The sequence below is a fragment of the Eschrichtius robustus genome, chromosome 10 (genome assembly GCF_028021215.1).
Source record: "Eschrichtius robustus isolate mEscRob2 chromosome 10, mEscRob2.pri, whole genome shotgun sequence".
Lineage (NCBI taxonomy): Eukaryota > Metazoa > Chordata > Mammalia > Artiodactyla > Eschrichtiidae > Eschrichtius > Eschrichtius robustus.
In genome coordinates this window covers 27,438,542-27,456,743 of record NC_090833.1, presented here as the reverse complement: position 1 = coordinate 27,456,743, position 18,202 = coordinate 27,438,542, and the positions used below count along the sequence as shown (strand labels likewise).

Here is an 18,202-nt window from a genome sequence, read left to right as displayed (position 1 = left end):
AGCAGTGAGCCTCTAGACCAATTAACAAATTCCTCTACTTAAATGCAAACCTCATCATTGTGCTTATCCCGGGCAAGGCACCGGGTTAGCAGACAGAAAAGAGGGGAGACAGGAAGAAAGGGCATCAACGGGGCAGATGAACAGTGCTAAACAACAGTACAGGGAACCTTTGCAAAGCTGATTCTGGATTGTGGTTGGATCACTCTCCCCACCCCCACCTTCTTTATTCAAACAGGGCTCCTTACATGTGGATCCAGTTGAGGACCATCCCTGAGATTCAACGTTCGTTCGCTACTTCTCAGATGGAGGATGTTTGGTAACAGGCTGTGGCAAGCTTCCAAGTAAGGGTAACTTATTTACAGAGTAATATTGTTTCTCCTCCTTTGTCACTGAAAGTCACAGTGTGCTGCGGGGGTGGGGGGGGGGAACCCAGTGGACAGCAGGTGTGCTTCCTCCTAAATCGGTATAATTTTTTTCCTTTGTTGTTCCTATCTATGAGTGTGTCCAGGGCCATGAAACCTGTGTGCCTCGGGGACTCTGGTCTAAAGATTCTAGCATCTTTACTTTTCTGTCATGACTAGGGAATGACCTCAGGGAAGTCCCCAAATGATGATGAAACAGCCAGATCTCTCTTTCCTCAGGAGAGAAGACCAAAGCTCTCATCCCTCCCAACGCTCGGGTAAAGATGTGGGCCACATCAATGTACTTCTCCCTTCCACGTGCCCTGGTTTCCCACATCACCCGCTTTCATCATAGAGCAGTTACTTGCTCTGTTATTTTTTCATTCAGGGGAGGTTAGAGTAGGGGAGGCGGGAAGAGGAGGTGAGCTAATCAGTTGTTTGCCCTGTGGGTCCTGTGAATGGAGTGACATTAACATCCATGAGAATTTATAGCCTCTGCTGGCTCTGAAAAGATGTTTGTGTAAAACTTGCTGGTAAAACAGAGTCAGCTGCATTTGAAGGCTTGTTTCTTTGGGCATACATTTTAGAATTTAGGTAAATACTAAATTTATTTGGGAGCTAAATTGTGGGGGAGTGATATTTTGTTTTGTCTAGGATAACACCTTGTTATGTAACTTTATAATGAAAATATATAATTTCTCATATTAAATGAGAACATTGGGTGCAATGCCTAGCGTGACACCTAGTACTTAGTGCTACATAATAGGGGTAGAGAATTCAGTGTGTGGCCCAGAGTTGGTGCTCGATGCCACCCCCTAGGTCAAGCCATCATCCTCTTTCGTCTGTATTCCTGTCACAGCTTCCTAGTCTCCCCACATCATTTCTTGGCCCCCTCCATACAGCAGCCAGAATGTTCTTCTCATCTCCTTAAGAAACAAATTAAGCAATCACCAGAAACTCCTTCCATGGCCTTAGAAGCATTCATTTCACAGAAACAAGCTATGTGACTTCTGACGGAAAGCAGGGCAAGCTGAAGGCAGCTGTTTGGAGAAATGAGTCAGTGCTGTCTTGCATTCATTCATCAAAAGCAAGTAAACTAGAATGAGACTTGCTTTAAAGAATTCAAAATGGAGATGGGGGCTCTTTTAAAAAAACAGAGGATTCAAAGGAATTTAAATTTCCCAAATAAAATGTCACAGAAAGATAAAACCTGTGACCGAAAGTAACACCCGCATACTGACAAATTTAGTTGTAAAAGAATTGGCACAGTTTTATTTGGAAAATGCAAATTTAAACACAGGAGTTGTAATATCACAAAACAAAATGGAATTCATGAGAAGAAGCAAGGCAAAGAGGATCACTTTATGTTGACACAGGGCACAATTCTCTTAAGTCAATAAAACTTCCAAGAGCCTTTATGTGCAAAATGCATTGTATCTCAAGGTGTAAAGATTTAAAGCAAACACTCTTGGAAAAACCAAAAGGAAGGAACAGACACAAAACAGTAGAGGGAGATTTTCACATAACTCTCTCTAACAGATCAAATAGACCCAAACTCCCATGAATATAGAGGGTCAATTTAATGGATGTATATAAAAATTTTTTTATTTTTCAAACAAAGGATATATCTCCTTTTCTATTACCTAGGGATCATTTATAGAAGTTGATCATATGTTTTACCTAGAGAAGCTCTTAATAAATATCCCAAAGCAAAAACAATATGGAGCATACCTTTGACTACACTGCAATAAAATTAGAAGTTAATAGCACATGGTTACCAAAAAATACAACGATAAGGAAATTTTTTTAAAGTTTCAAAAAGAAAAATTAAAATAAACAACAGATGTTAGAGGCTAATGGCAAAGATACTGCAAATGGAAGTGAAGGATGACACCAAAGGTATATCAGAAGAAAATTCATAGCCTGAAATGCTTTTCTTATTAAACAAGAAAGAATGAAAATTAATAAACAATCTAAGAATGGGAGATGGAGAAAGAACAAAATAAACATAGGCAAATGAAAAAGCAGATTTAATAAAGATATGGTAGAAAGTGAAATAAGTCAGACAGAGAAAGACAAATACAGTATGATTTCACTCATATGTGAAATATTAAACAAGCAAAAACTAAAACTTAGATGAAGAAAATGGAATAGTGGTTACCAGAGGGGAAGGGGAGGGGGCGAAATGGCTAAAGGGGGGTCAACTGTATGGTGACAGATGGAAACTAAACTTTCAGTGGTAAGCACGCTGTAGTGTATACAGAAGTTGAAATAGAATGTTGTACACATGAAACTTATATAGTGTTATAAACCAGTTACCTCAATTAAAAAAAAAGATGAAACCTAGAAAGTCCAAAAAATAAAAATAAAGATACAGTAGAAATGAATACATTAGAAAATCAGAAAAATGATGAACCACAGAGGTAGTTTTTTAAGAGAAAAATAAAATGGACAAGCTCTGCAAAGCTAATAAAAGAGAGAGAAGTCCTAAACACATAACATGAGGAATGAGAAAGTTGATAATGTAAATACAGAGATATTTTTGAAAGCATTTGTTACCGACCAGGGTTCTTGGCCTTCCCCAATCAATGAAAATTGACTAGAGGCCAGAGAAGAAATTCAGGCAAGGCTTTATTGGGGCCCCTGCTGCAGCAGCGGGGAGTGAGAACAAACCACAGATTCCTTTGTTTGCTCATTCCCTGAGGGGGGGGGGGGGGCGAGCTTGTTCCTTATATGGGGCGAGGGTAGGGTTGTGTCCAGGGGTCGGGCCGGAGGGGTGGCTTAGGTGCTTTGCCCACCCCTTAGGTGGTGGGTTTTTTAAATTTTTAAAATTATTTTAAAAATTTATTTATTTTTTATTGGGGTATATTTGTTTTACAATGTTGTGTAGTTTCTACTGTACAGTGAAGTGGAGTTCCCTGTGCTATACAGCAGGTTCTCATTAGTTATCTATTTTATACATATTAGTGTGCAGAGGGCATGAGCAGTACCCTGCTTTTGCTCCAGGCTCCTCAAAAGTGGCAGTTGGGTACTTTGGTCTCTGTATCTTTTGTCCAGAATTTGTCCCAACTGCACATGCACACAGTTATTTTTAGTCCCAGACAGTTTCTTTGTATTTTGCTGCTGGAGGAGAGGTGTGCCCAGGTGGAAGCATTGCAGCACTGCAGCAAAGGGGCCCAGGTCCCAGCCTGTCTCACTTTGAATAACTGTATATAACACTTTACTAATGAATGTGAAAATGTCAAAAGTTCATATGTCAAAGTACCAAAATTGACTTGCAAGGTAGCACACTTGAAGGAACAAAATCTATCTAGGATTTACTAGTAAATTTTATTAACTATCAAGAACCAGCTAATTCATGTGATGAATAAATTGATGGAAGCTTAACAACAGATGGATGGAAGGGGGGCTGAATGTATGACTGGATAAATGGAGAAATAGATGGATGCTTTGGGGCCTGGATATGCAGATTGGGGATATTGGGGATTGGGAAGGGGGTTGAGAATGAGCGGGGAAGAAGGGAGTTTTAAGACTAGATAGAGCTGACGCTTGACCTCCAGCCAAAATGACTTCGGTCCACAACCACCTGGGCTCACAGGAGTCCCTTCTGAAAACCTCAGGTTCGTCTTTTCTGAAGCTAACAGCCCCAGCACACAGGACTAGAGATCCAGCATTCACAGGCTAATCCAGACAGATCAATTAAGACAGCAGAACCAGAGAGGCTGACAATGCCCCAGCCCTCCTAGGGACCTGCTCTTCTCTCCCCAACCCTCTGGTCCCTCCCCAGGAGCCCGCAGGTGCAGTCTCTCCAGGGGGCGGTGAGAGCCATGAATAGTAAGGGTTTTAGCTCAAGCACACAGAGGCGTTTAGCTGCCCAAACCTAATCCCCCAATAATCGGATTATGTAAATTCCTACTTCAACCCCTTCCCCTGCAAGACCTCGCCCCTAAACTCTCCACACTGGGAGACCAGGATGGGAGAGGGCCCATCACGCTGAAGCATCACTGCTAGTGGAATGCTGCACCAAGACGGTTTCCCCCATTTCAAAAATTATAGAACCAACAATAACATGGAAGAAACTTCAGAGAAGAAAACAAATGTCGACCCTGGTTGCACTGTGCCAACACATCTGTGCTCCCTTCTCCACAGTCCTCATCTTTCCCCTCGTCCTGTCGCTCAGTACTCGTTCACTTGTACACAGATCCTATTTTACACTTACTGTTGCTTACCTTAGCCTCACACATTTCCAATCTTGCTTCCTAGTTGGTACACTTCTTTTTTACAACTGTAGAATGTGCCATTAAGAATATATTACCTCTCAGGCTTTTGGCTGAGAGGAAGGGTAATGTAGGTTCTTGGTTTAAATTCCAACATGCCCTCTATCAGGATTGAGGTACAACAGGTAGGGTGGGAGACATGGGCACCATGAGGCAGCAGTTCCCCTCAGTGGCACACAGAGACAGATGGCAGAAAGGACAAATCAGGGCTGCTCACTGCAAATATTAGAGTATGTTCCCAAAGGCCCCTTTGTGCCTATGCATAATTGACCCATTCATTCTCTCCAACCCACCCTCTAATCCATCCGCTGACTGCCACCAGAATGAGCCTTGTAACTGTAAATCAAAACATATCACTCCCATGTTCAAGGCACACAGTTGCCTTCATATGGACTGCCCTCTCCTCCACTCATACGTGTGTAGTTCCTATCCAGCATTTCCCACTTTTGCACCCAGGTGATTGGGGCCCCTGCCTTGGATTCTGTGCTTTAGATGGACCTGCTCTGGTCCTCCTCCAGTGCCCACCAGGTGCCCATTTTCCACATTCTAGACCACACTCAGGGTATCAGGGACCCCTGAATTTATACCACACTCTGTATATCCAGAACCCCTGCATTTCTGCTCAAATGGCCCTGAGTCTATTTTCAGAACCTTCACAGGGCTCTTCCTTAGGTCCGTGTGGGCTGGGGTTCCACGTCATATACACAAGACCCTTCACAGAGAAGGGGGTGGGAAAAGAATGGGAATGGAGATGGGTCAGGAGTCTCCATTTGTACCCTTTTCCCGAGCCCCACATATGTCAGAGGCAGCCCTGCCTCAAGGCCTAGTTTAAATGGCATCCCTCCCACTAGCAATTGCTGATCCTCCAGCTAGAATCTTTGCCTCCTTAACTCCAATTTCATACTCTCTGGCACTCAGGACTGTCTATCTTGTATTTAGTCATCTGTGTCATATCCTCTTCCTCCCAAAGACTGTGAACTCCTTAAAGGCAGATACAGAATTTTCTTCACTTTCCTGCCCTCTGAGAACTAGCAGTTTGTGCAACAGCTTTTTTATTTATAATAAGAACTGTATGCATTTTTTTTTTGAGGAGGGAGACAAACAACCCCAAAATCTCAGTGGCTTACAACAGCAAAGATTCATTCCTCACTCATGTGACGTGAAGGCTGTGGTTGGCTATGGGTTTGCTTTATGGCTTCCAGGCTGAGAGAGCAGCCCCAAACATTACTTTCTCATGACTAAGCCCAACCAGCAATCACTCTTTTTTTTTTAAACATCTTTATTGGAGTATAATTGCTTTACAATGTTGTATTAGTTTCTGCTGTATAACAAAGTGAATCAGCTATATGTATACATATATCCCCATTTCCCCTCCCTCTTGCGCCTCCCTCCCACCCTCCCTATCCCACCCCTCTAGGTGGTCACAAAGCACTGAGCTGATCTCCCTGTGCTATGCAGCCGCGGCTGCTTCCCACTAGCTATCTGTTTTACATTTGGCTGTTAAAGCTTCTGTTCTATCACCACCATGTCGAGTCTGCTCACATTCCATTGGCTGATGCAAGTCACATGGCCAAGCCTGGAAGGGAGTGAGGAATTGCTCTCCCTTCACCTACAGGGAGGCACTGCCAGTCACATGACAATGGGAAGGGCTATATAATCCTCTCACGAGGAAGGGAGCCAGTAGTTGGAACAATAATACAATTTACCACAGTAAAATTTATACTAGTCTGACTGTGTACTAGGTACAGTGCTAAATTTTACAGATGAGGAAATTGAGGTAGGGAGAAGTTACATGATTTACCTAGGGTCACATAAATGGCTACATCAGGGATTTCAACCTGGGTAATGCAAATCCAGAGTCCTTTGCTCTTATCCACTAAGCTTTAATGCATTTGTGAATTTATTGTGCCAAATCCTATGCTGGTACCTTCAGAGAGTGTGATGCCTAGAATTTTATTACTTACCCATTCATTTATCAACCAACATTTGAAGAATGCCTGTTCACTGGGTTTGAGGAGGAGGCAGACAAGATAAATGGGTAAAATATTACTAAATGGGGGTGAGTGCTAAGGAGAAGAATAAAGCAGGGCAGGAGGATGAAGAGTCCTGTGTGTGTGAACGTGCAATTTTAGATATTGTGGTCAGAGAATCCTCATTGAGAAGGTGACATTTGAGCAAAGACCTGAAGAATGTCAGCTCCTTGAGGGCAGAATTTGTGTCTGTTTTGTTTGAAGTTGTATCCCCAGTGCCTATAACAGGCACTGGCCCGTAGCAGACACTCAATAATAATTTCTGAATGAATGAAAGGAGGTGAGGGAAGGAACTATTTGGATAACTTGTGGGGAAGAGTGTTTCAGGCCGTAAAAACAGACAATGCAAAGGCCCTGAGGCAGGAGGGTGCCTGGAGTGTTCCAGAGCTGAGTACACCCCGGGGAGTGAAGGAACACACGGGGTCAGGTAAAATCTGGGAGCCATTGTTAAGACTTCAGCTTAACTCTGAGTGAAATGGGGAGCCAGGGGAAGGCTTTGAGTGAGAAGTGACAGGAACCTGACTTGGGTTTTCATAGGATCATTCTGGGTGATGTTGGAGAATGGACGGAAAGAGGAAAGTACAGAATCAGGAAGACCAATGAGGAGGCCCTGAAATACCAAGTCCCTGGGGCACTCTGGAAACTGGGATGAATAAATCCGGGGATCTCTTCAGTGCAGTGATTTTTAAATTTCTTTGTGCATCTTCATCTGCGGGGATACTTAGTAAAAACGCAGATTTCGGACCCCATCCCCAGAAAACCTGATCTGGTGGTCTGGGTTGTGGGTATTGAGATCTGCCTCCCCTCACCCATGATTCTGAAGCAAGTGGTTCTTGAACTACAGTTGGAGACTTACTGGGCCTTAAATGATTGACATCTGATGAGTTAACCACGTGGCATGGACTTTCTGAGGTTTGTAGACGTAGAAGAGGGTGGGTAGGTCACACGCCCAGCTTTGCCGTGGCCGGGTAGGTGGCAGGACGCCTCCCGTCCCCAAGCCTTACGCAAAGCAGGGTTCTCCTTCCGCCTCTGCTCCGTTTCTAGAACACAGGGAGGCTGGTCCCAGGAAGCGGGCGCGCGGTGGGGGGAGGGGGGAGGGAGGGACCTGCGGAGTCCGGGTCAGAAAGGGGCCCCGTGGGTCCCCGAGACAAAGGGCGGTGTCCTATAAAGACGGTAGCGGAGGCGTGGCACCCAGGCGAGGGCGACAACTACGGCGCGGGCTCCTGGATCTTGGAGAGGAGGTGCGTGGACTCCGAGAGGGACGTGGGCACTGCCGGGGCTCGTGGGGCAGCGGGTCTACGGCGCAGCTCCCCGAGTCCGAGCCGCACTCGCTGCGGAGGGCAGGGGTGTGGAGTTGACTTGGTGGCAGCCACCAAGGCGACTCGGTGAGAGAACCTGGGGGCTTTTCGCGGAGCAGGGGCGGTGGTGCGGCTCCGGGGGAGCCTGGCGGGTCCTCTAGCGCGTGTTGGCGGGGCTGCGGCGCCTTGGTGTGCGATGCCCGGGCACCCCTGGATGTGCCTCCGAGGGCCGCTTAGGCAGCTTCTGCGTCGGGATGAGCGACTCCTGGACACCTGGCAGGTGCGAAACTTTAGCCGAGATGCTTTCCCGGACGCCTGAACTTCATCGCAAAGCAGGCGCTGCCGGCGAAGGGGAGCAAAAGTCATACAAAGAAAAAGGGAGAAGCCGGGAATGAAGCGGTCAAGGGCAGCAGGTTGGGCGGGGTGGGCGGCGAGGCGCGGGTGTTGAGCGCGTTCTGGAACAGGTGGCGCTCCCAGTGCGCCGGGAGCGCTCCCAAAGTCCCGCATTCATAGTTAATGTACTTACTTAGAAGAGTTGTCTAGTGAGAAAAGTAATTGCATAATAGTATGTATTCTGATTTTTAAAGGATACATACATTTTATATAAAAGATATATATATATATATGTGTGTGTGTATATATATACATATATTATATATGCACACGCCAAACTGGCTACTGCTGGGGAGTGAGTTTGAATAGGTAGGTGGATAAGGGTGGTCTTTTATTTTTTGCTTTATCACTTGTGTCCTGCTTGATTTTTTTTTTTTTTCTTAAGTTATCATGTGTTATTTCTATAGTAACTTCAAAAGGCAAAGCTGTGCCTCGTGTTGGAGGTTAGGCACCTTCCCCTAGCGCAATTGTATAAACCACCCTTCACTGCCCTCTTTCTGGACATTGTTTCCGCTTACTTTTAAAAGAAAGATGAAAGAGACAAATACACAGGACCAAAGGCCAGAAAGAGAAATTTAAAGTTTTATGGAAAAAGAGCAGTGTGAGTCTGAATGCCTGGGACAGGCCACCATAGGAATGTTAGCTGTACTTCTGTGCTGCAACCTTTCTAGTTGACCTGGGCTCTGTGTCCAGGAAACACCCACACGAAAAAGCAGCACCTTTTCTGGGGGCATAATTGTTCTTTTCTCCAGTAACCTGTTACCTTCTGTGGTGACAGTATAAGTAGAAGTTTGTGCACACCTATATTCCTATTTAGTTTACTGTTACATTCCTCCTATCCAGGCATTCTTAGCCTGGGGCCCATGACACACACCCATTCAGGTGTGTGGATAGAATTCAGGCGTTCTATATATTTAGGTGGGAAAAAATTACATCTTTATGTCTACTGACCTTTAGTTTAAATGTAGTATTTCCTTTATTTATGAATGTGAGTAATAAACTACTTTGGCACTAGTAGTGCTGATGATGACTTTGTCACCAATAAAAATCATACTTTCAACTCATGTTACAGATGTTGCAGATCTTCTGAAAAAATCATTTAAATATCACTACTTAGAAATGATGGTAACAAATCTATTTAATGTGTTAGGAGTGAAGCACAGGTATTACTGTCTTGCTTTTTAGAATTATTTTAATACCTATGAAGTATAATTGGCTATTTTATGTGTCTATTTTAATTCATACATTTAAAATTCTTATTCTGAGAAGGGAACCAAAGGCTTTTTCCTTTATGTATTTGAAATCATTGTTCTGAGATGAAATCCGTCCCTAGGCTTCCCCAGACTGCCAAAGAGGTCCATGGCACAAAAAAGGTTATGGACCCTGACTCAGCAGGAGTCAGTGGTGACATAGATGCATAAATACTCAGGCTTGGGACACAGGCTCTGCCACACAGGGATGTGTGACTTGGGACAAAAAAACTTCACGCCTGTTTCAACATCTGTCAGATGTTCTCTGATTCTGTGGCATCTGGGGTACTTTTTAAGTTCTTAAATTACTCTGAATCAAGAATTAGCAGCCATCAGTCCTTGCAACAGGAAAAACACTAAATGCCATTTTCCTTTGATTTAATAAGTCCTTAGCAATTTTCCAGTGACCTCTACTTTGAGTTTTTCCAGCTTGTTAAATCACTGATTTCTGTTTGCCCCTGTGGAGAAGGAGAGTAACACACTTGAGGATAAGTCAACAAGTAATTATTAAGCACGTCCTAGGATGGCAAGGCTACGTTTCAGAAGCCTTCTCTTCTCCCCATTTCCTCTGTCTGCTTCTCACAATAGGATGGAGCCCTCTCAGAAGAGAACACCAGTTAGTTTATCCTGCCTAATCTTTTCTTCCCAGCTTGAAAAAGACCCCCCATGGGACTAGTGAATGAGCTAAAGCCTCTTTTGACAAGAGAAGCTTAAAAGTGACTTTGCTGCCACAGTCCTGGCTGCAAAGCAACCAGCCTTGGTGTGAGCAAAACTGAATAGCTTTTTAAATCCCCTTAATTTAGGTTCAAACTTTCATATTTTAGGTAGAGTTGGATGCAGGTCTGACAAAGCTCATATTTTCATTGTATATCCAAAGGCTAGGTTATTTAGAAATAACTTAGGTAGATAAAAGGCAAGGGCAGGGCATTGTGGCATTTCAGCATAGAAAGAGGCCTTGGGGATCACCCCCTTCAGTTTGGAAGCCCCCTAGAGTGCCTGAGTTAGGTGCTGTTTCTCTGCTCCTACAGCCCCTGTGCTTCCCTCTCTGTGTCACAGGGCAGTGGGCTCCTCAGTGTCCAGCAGTGAGCACAGTGTCTGGCACGTAGAGTCAGTAAGTGTTGATAGTAAAGCTTAGAGTGCATGTGACTGTCTTGGATCATGGGTCCAACTAGGAGTGTCTCCACAGAGCGAGGAAATAGACTTAAGCGGCTGATGGAGGGAGCCTGAGGCCAGCCGGTGAACTTGAGCCGCCATGATTCTGCTCACCACTGGCTTCTCAGCACAGCACTGGCCTCTCCAACCCAGGCAGAAGCAGGAAAGGCAACAAGCACCTGAATGGGGAAATGTCCTGGGGGGCATATCTCCTTGTAGCTTATTTTATACATGATAGTTTGTACCTCTTAATCCCCTAGTTACTGCTTCCTTCTCAAACATAGCTTTGCTAGGTCTCAGAACTCCTGTTTGGAGAGTACGGCAGTGTTCTCAGCATTGGGTGCACGCGGAGATCACACAGGGGTGCGCTGCTTGGATCTCACTTCAAGAAAAAACTTGCAGTTCAGCTGCAGGGAGTGCAGTTAGCTGACAGCCTTCAGTGGCAGTGCCCTCAGGATGGGGCCTCCGTTCTTCCGGCAGCCCCCAGCCTATGAGTGAGCGTGGCAGCGCTGCCCGGATCTGGTGATTTCTGCCCAGTGGGGTCTCCTCTGCAGTCACTCCTTGCCCTAGAGCTCCCTGTTGGGTTGACTGCCATTTTTCCAGGTCTGCATCACAGCCCACTCTTTTGTACCATATGTGCCAATTTTTAACCCTCCAACTCCTTCCTGCAACGTGGGCTGTTAACACAAACAACAGGTGTGGAAGGACACTGGCACTTTGAGAGGCACCTACCAAGTGCCTGACATTCTACATGGTGCTTTATATAACTTTTCTCAGATATTCGGGATGTTTACCTACAAACTCATATCCTCAGGAAAGCCCAAATAAAAATAGGAGATTGGGATTGACATATATACACTAATATGTATAAAATAGATAACTAATAAGAACCTGCTGTATAAAAACATAAATAAAATAAAATTCAAAAATTCAAAAAAAGAAATAGGAGAAAGGTAGAACTTAGGGAAAAGTTCAATGGCGTTGACCCAATCATTTTGGTCTTGACATGGTTCTTTTACACCTTTCTCTAGTCAGCAAGTGTAGCTCTGGATTTGGCCCTTGGTGTGTGGGACCTTCTGCTGTGATTTTTAAGTGCTTATGTATGTGCCGCCTCCTCCACCAGACCATCCAATAAGCTCCTTGAGCACCAGTACCCAGTCCAACCATGTCCACAAACCCATGGAACAGAACAGGTCTACAGGAAGGGTTAAAATAAAGCAACAAAGTCAGCAAGAGTGAAGAGATTACAGTAAGCTTGGTTATAGGAAAACAAGATATCACCCCCCCAGGAATATTCAGTACCTCACAAGTCATTTTTATTTATAAATATATTTATTATTTTGTTGTATTTATTCCCCAACAATTTTATAGCCATTACTCTGTGTCAGGCACTGTTACAGTGATTTACAAATATTAACTTATTTAATTCTCCTAATAGCCTTTGTCTTCCACCAGTGGCTGTGGGCATGGGGGGCTCTGGGATGGCCTGGAAGCCTTTATAGGAATGAAAAGGAGGATTTGATCTGCTCTTTAAAGAATGTGTAGAAATAGGCAAGAAGACAGCGAGGAGGGAATTCAAGGGACAGAAGATGGCATGTGTGAAGGTGTGGAGTTAGGAATATTTACTACTCTTTGGGGGCACAGGAAGGGGCCCTCTGCCCAGGTTGCTGAGACTGGAGCAGGCGGCAAACTGATAGCCATGAGCCAAGAGCACCAAACGTTGGGTGCTGGGCTTTGGCTCGTTTGCTGATGTGCCATAAAGGTTCCCATTAACGTAGGTTAATCCAAGCCACCTGAACAAAGGGGCCCATGCCTCTAAAAGTTAAAAAGGGCACAATTAAGAATTGGCAATATGCGATAATAATCACCTCTCCCAGGGTTGGAAAGGTCATCCATATTCAACCTTGGAGAGCCTGGGTGTCTTCCGCAGCATCCACGCCAAATCGTCACCCCCCACCTGCCCCTTTTCTTCTTTTGTCACGCTGAACAACCCCACTTCTGCTCCTCACGCAGCCGGGTTTCAAGGCTCTTCATCACCCTGTTCATCCTCCTCTAAATGTGGTCCAGTCTAGATATTTTAGCTCTTACACAGCGGGCCCAATCCTGCAGATGAGGTCGGCCGGCTAAGAGGAGAGTTGTGCTATCACCTTCTTCACTCCAAATATTATCTCGTTAATGAAACCTAGGGTCTCAGCACCCCCCTTTTTAAAGAATCTATGTTCAACTCTCTATTAGCAAATATATGTTTTATTCACACATGTACTCAATCCTACACTGTGCCTGATTCTGAACAATTAGGAAGAGTTGGTTATAAAAGAAGTAATAGGGGTATTAGGATAAAACCACCTCTTAACTGGAGGCTTCAAAACAACCAGGGAGAGGAACGCTGAAGGAAGGTGTTCTTATCCTGCCCTTTCTTCTGCCATGTTCTCTTCCCTTGTCAAAGGAAGATTCAAAGCACCTGGAAATGAGGCAATGCATTTCCTAAGATCTGGGTGGAGAAGATTAACATCTCAAGTTCCTGGCAGGACATGTGCTACCCAGCAGGCCTCTGACAAGGTATTGGCCCTCAGTGCCCTTTCTCTTTCTCGTCTCAGGAACTCCAACATGACCAGAAAGATCTTCACAAACACCAGGGAGCGGTGGAGGCAGCAGAACGTCAACAGTGCCTTTGCCAAGCTGAGGAAGCTCATCCCCACTCACCCTCCCGACAAGAAGCTGAGCAAAAACGAAACGCTCCGCCTGGCGATGAGGTACATCAACTTCCTGGTGAAGGTCTTGGGGGAGCAAAGCCTACAGCAAACGGGAGTGGCTGCTCCAGGAAATATTCTGGGCCTCTTCCCCCAAGGACCCCACCTGCCGGACAGGACTCTCCTTGGTGATTACCAGGTTCCATCATCCGGCCCAAGCCACCACATTCCGTAGTGGGGCTCTGGCTGTGGTCACCCCAGGCAGCACTGGTTCAGAAGTAACTAGCTGTCGACAGCCTTTTGCATGTTCCAGAGTCAATGTGATGAATAATTTGTGAGGCATGAATTTAAGCTTCATAGGAGGTGGCTCAGGGTCGGCTTCAGGATGCTGAAAGGAGACCATGAGGAACGTGGCTTGGGAGTCTGTCACCCCCCACCCCCAGGGCTTCAGTCAGATCAGCCTGTCTCTGTCTATGTTATAGATCTGGGCTCTGCATAAGATGTTGTTTGAAAAAAAAAAAAAAAAAGACCCTTAGGTTAAAAACTGGTTTGAAAATCACCGTTTTACTCAGTATGTTTTCAGTTATAAGAAAGTTTTCTCAAAATGGATCTCAGATGGATGAGTAGAAAATGCTTCCCTGCGAACATATTTTAAGGTTTGTTTTGAAAAATGAGGCATATTTGATCAAGGGTGAACAACGTTAAGACAAATGAAAAGATAGCCCTTGCAGAAACCAACCTGGAGACTTGCAGGAACATCTGTGAAGAAAAGACCCTCCTGACATGTGAGGACCACAGGAAGGCAGCAGATACCTGTGGAAGAGCTCTGCATCCTTTATCTCTATGGACATGTGAGGTGTCACTTGCATAGGGCTGTGTATATATATGTTATCTCTAAAGTCAAATGGTGGATTATACCTGTGAGAGGAAAGGACTTGATAATTTACGAGAGTTCATAGTTTTCTTATGAAAAACAGCTAGCTAAAATAGGTTTTCTAAGCCCTTAGTTTCACATGTCAGGTATCAAAACTTTTAATTTAGCCTGAGTTTCTGCTGACTTAAGACCTGTAAAATCCAAATATAATGATGAAAATCTAAATATTACCATTTAACAGCTCATTTAACAGAGAGCTTAACAAAAGATTTGGAGTAGACAATAGGAATGTTAATACCAGACTCTAATGAATTAATGAACATGTGATTTGTTTTCCCTGCTATGGAGCGTTAGCTCAGTCTTACGCTGAGAGAGGTGGTACCCACAAACGAGTGAAACAGCGTGGATCTGGCAGAACTCACCACCATGTGCCACCCTGATGATGCTTAGATTCAAAAATGAATCCCATAGTTGAGCCCAGAATACAAATAATGTCATTTGATTGTCTCTGGGACATTTTATTTCCCCAAAGTTCTTGGTGGTACATTGGTTTTAAAACCATCTGAACTACAGGTAGGAAATAGATGGATTTGAGATTATGTATACACAATAGAGGAATTTAAATTTTCTGCCACTCTAGAAGGAAGGTATTTGATTTATGAAAGGCTGAAATGAGCCTCTTTGGTTTGGTGATTAGAAGAAATCTGGATGAGGCGCCCTCAAAATCTCATTCTCCCAAAATAGCAAGGTCATAATGTCTTTAAACTCTACGTGGCATTGACACTTGTAGAACAACACATGTATCAGAAACAATGCATTTTCCGTGTAGATCCTTTCTTTAAACTGCATTCAATAAATGTCCCCACAGACCCAGAATAGTCCTGGGAAACACATAAGCACAGAGACCAGGGGATTTCCCCCGAATTTGCATTTCTTTCTCATGAGCTTATGTGGACTTAAATTTGTCCCCAAACTACCAGGTGATAGTACATCTCAAAGCTTTGATGACAGTTTGTCAGTTGAGTAACATTGCTTATTCTCTCATCTGGCATTAACTCAAAGTAACACTTTTGACAGCATTTTTATATTAGCCTCACGTTGCTGAGGAAGGCAGAGAAGACCTCTTTGCCTGAACACAGGATTTTACTGCTCTTCTCAGAATGAGTGCACTTCTCTGCTGCTGGGGCCATGTCTGTTGTGCACAGAGGGCCTTTCCACTGAAAAGTAACCGAGTACCGCCAAAAAGTCGTGAGGAGATTGAGTATCATTAAACTAAATGAGGGAACAGTTATTTAAAGAAACCCTATAGGAAATTCCTACGATAAATGAATAAACATTTAAAATATTACTCAATGTAATTCATCTCTTAAATGATTTCTTTTGCAAGTTGGATTTTGGCCTATCAAGTTGTGTTAGGTTAAAGTGACTGTCAAAAGGAATTGTAGTTATATGGACCAAAACCTTGCCAAGGTATCTGTGAGATTGGAAGCTAATTCTAAAATCACTCCACAGCCTTCTTGGTGGCCTGTACTTACGGCTTGGTGATTACAGTAGTAAGAATTTATGGTTCAAATGAATTCTAGTTCACTGATGGTACATCTCTTTATGGACCATTTGAACCCAAAAGAAAAATTTAGACAGGTTATATCATTTATGCTACTCTGTTACTTGAAAACAAGTGTTTGTTCCGCTATGGGCACCACTGGAAACTTCCGGAAGCCAAGTATAAACAGGCCCATTTATTTATACAGATCATTAGATTGGCTAATTCTACTCCTCCTTTTACAGAGGAGAAAACAGTCCAGAGGGTTTTGAAGTGACTTTCCAGAGGTCACATGGACAGTTAGTGCAACCCAGGACATAGTGTGAGATCTTCTGAGCCAGCGCGTCCAGCCTTTCTACAGCCCTGTTCAGCCACTAAGGATTTTAGGATTGAAAATGGCCAAGCACCTCATTATTAGGCTCATCTCTTTTCAATAGTGTTAGTGATCTTCATATGCCTTTTAATTGAAATTGAATTATTGTGCTTTGTAGAATGTGATTTGAGGTACCGACCAAAGATTTTATTTGGTGATGTGTTTTGTGAGTTTGTAATCATTGATTCTAAATTGCTATTTAACTATTAATTTATTGAAAATAAATTATTTAAGAAAAGAAATTGTTTTTTTTTTTTTAGAAAGTATTTCACAAATTTACTAAGCACATCCACCCATTCTGTCCATCCTTTGAACCCCACTCCCCCTGTTATCTTGAGTCTAAAAAAAAAATCTAGGGCTTCCCTGGTGGTGCAGTGGTTAAGAATCTACCTGCCAATGCAAGGGACACGGGTTCGAGCCCTAGCCCGGGAAGATCCCACATGCCGGGGAGCAACTAAGCCCATGCGCCACAACTACTGAGCCTGAGCTCTAGAGCCCGCAAGCCACAACTACTGCGTCCGCATGCCACAACTACTGAAGCCCATGCACTGCAACAAGAGAAGCCACCACAGCTAGAAGCCCACGCACTGCAACGAAGAGTAGCCCCCGGTCACTGCAACTAGAGAAAGCCCGTGCACAGCAACGAAGACCCAACACAGCCAAAAATAAATAAGTAGATAAATTTATTTTTTAAAAAAATCTAGCATCCCCTAATTAGTCCCTCCCTTCGCTTCATCTTTCACACAGCTTCCTAACTGTCCTTCTCAAATCACAGCTATGGTCAGGTCGTCCCCTGCTATCCAACCTTCAGTGTCTTGTCCACCAGACTGAGACAGATGCCATACCCCAGCAAACCAGGCCCTCTGCAGCCTGGCTCAATGTACTATTCCCTTTACCTTCCACAATTGCCTAAATATATTACGCATGCTAATGAAACCACTTGACTTGTTGGTCCAACAGGCCAAACTCTAATACCTCTGACTTTACTCTTGTGAGTCCATCTGCTTGCACTAAATTCCACTTGCTAAAATCCTTCATGACTGATCTTAAATACCACTCCTTCAGGAAGCTTGACTCATCTTAAACACCATCTTACATGAAGTCCTCCTAGATTTCCACCACTCAGTCTAATGTCTCCTTTTGTAGAATCCTCTTATATGCTTCAAGACCCTTACTTCCTCTCCCCTGTGTTATATACATCTTGTGCATAGTCTGTCCCCAGCAACAAGATAAGATCTCCTTGAGGGCAGTGACAGTTTATAACATTGAGTCTTCACAACAGCCCTGCCAGTGACCTCACTTTTAAAATGAGAAAACTGTATCAAGACTAGCTCCATTAAGAATACTCCTCTAGCCTCCCCTGAAAGATGACACTGACATGCAACTTGAACAGGCTGAATTTTCCTGAGAAATCGCAAGTCTAAAGCTCTTCTTTTTTAAAAAAAATTTTTATTGGAGTATAGTTGATTTACAATGTTGTGTTAGTTTCAGGTGTACAGCAAAGTGAATCAGTTATACATATACATATATCCACTCTTTTTTAGATTCTTTTCCCATCTGGGCCGTTACAGAGCATTGAGTAGAGTTCCCTGTGCTATACAGTAGGTCCTCATCAGTTATTTATTTTATATATAGTAGTGTGTATGTGTCTATCCCTAAAGCTTTTCTTAAAAGTTTGTTTCTCAAAATATCCATTCACCAAGGCCCTTGCAACACCTGCCTGATGAGGTTTCACCAGCCAAGAATGGCTTGAGATGACCCAAATATGTATAAGTTACGCACAACAGGCTTTGTCCTTAAAAGGCCAAAGGATGAAAGGGGTCAGGAGAATGGACAGCTTAACTGCTGACCCACAGGCCAAAGGTTAGCTAAGAGTCATATCCTTAAATAAAAAGGTCAAAGATAAGGAGGAAATCTAAAA

General features: G+C 43.9%; 2 protein-coding genes across 4 annotated transcripts in view; both read left to right on the top strand.

The window, feature by feature from the left end:
• Window positions 1-317, top strand: part of FKTN (fukutin) — an 85,820-nt gene extending 85,503 nt beyond the window's left edge. For both annotated transcript variants that reach the window (XM_068552027.1, XM_068552024.1), the window contains one exon: window positions 236-317. In XM_068552027.1, the coding sequence (XP_068408128.1) occupies window positions 236-261 (26 nt within the window). In that variant the 3' untranslated portion in view covers window positions 262-317. The remainder of the gene's footprint in view (window positions 1-235) is intronic.
• TAL2 (TAL bHLH transcription factor 2) lies at window positions 242-16,443 on the top strand. 2 transcript variants are annotated; one of them, XM_068552028.1, is made up of 2 exons: window positions 242-341; window positions 13,399-16,443. In XM_068552028.1, exons 1-2 carry the CDS (start codon window positions 310-312, stop codon window positions 13,724-13,726), a joined length of 360 nt encoding a protein of 119 aa, XP_068408129.1. In that variant the 5' UTR covers window positions 242-309; the 3' UTR covers window positions 13,727-16,443. The 2 variants fall into 2 exon arrangements, with proteins under 2 accessions (XP_068408129.1, XP_068408130.1); XM_068552029.1 differs by lacking the exon at window positions 242-341 and adding an exon at window positions 7,811-7,949.
• The last annotated feature ends 1,759 nt before the right edge of the window (window positions 16,444-18,202 follow it).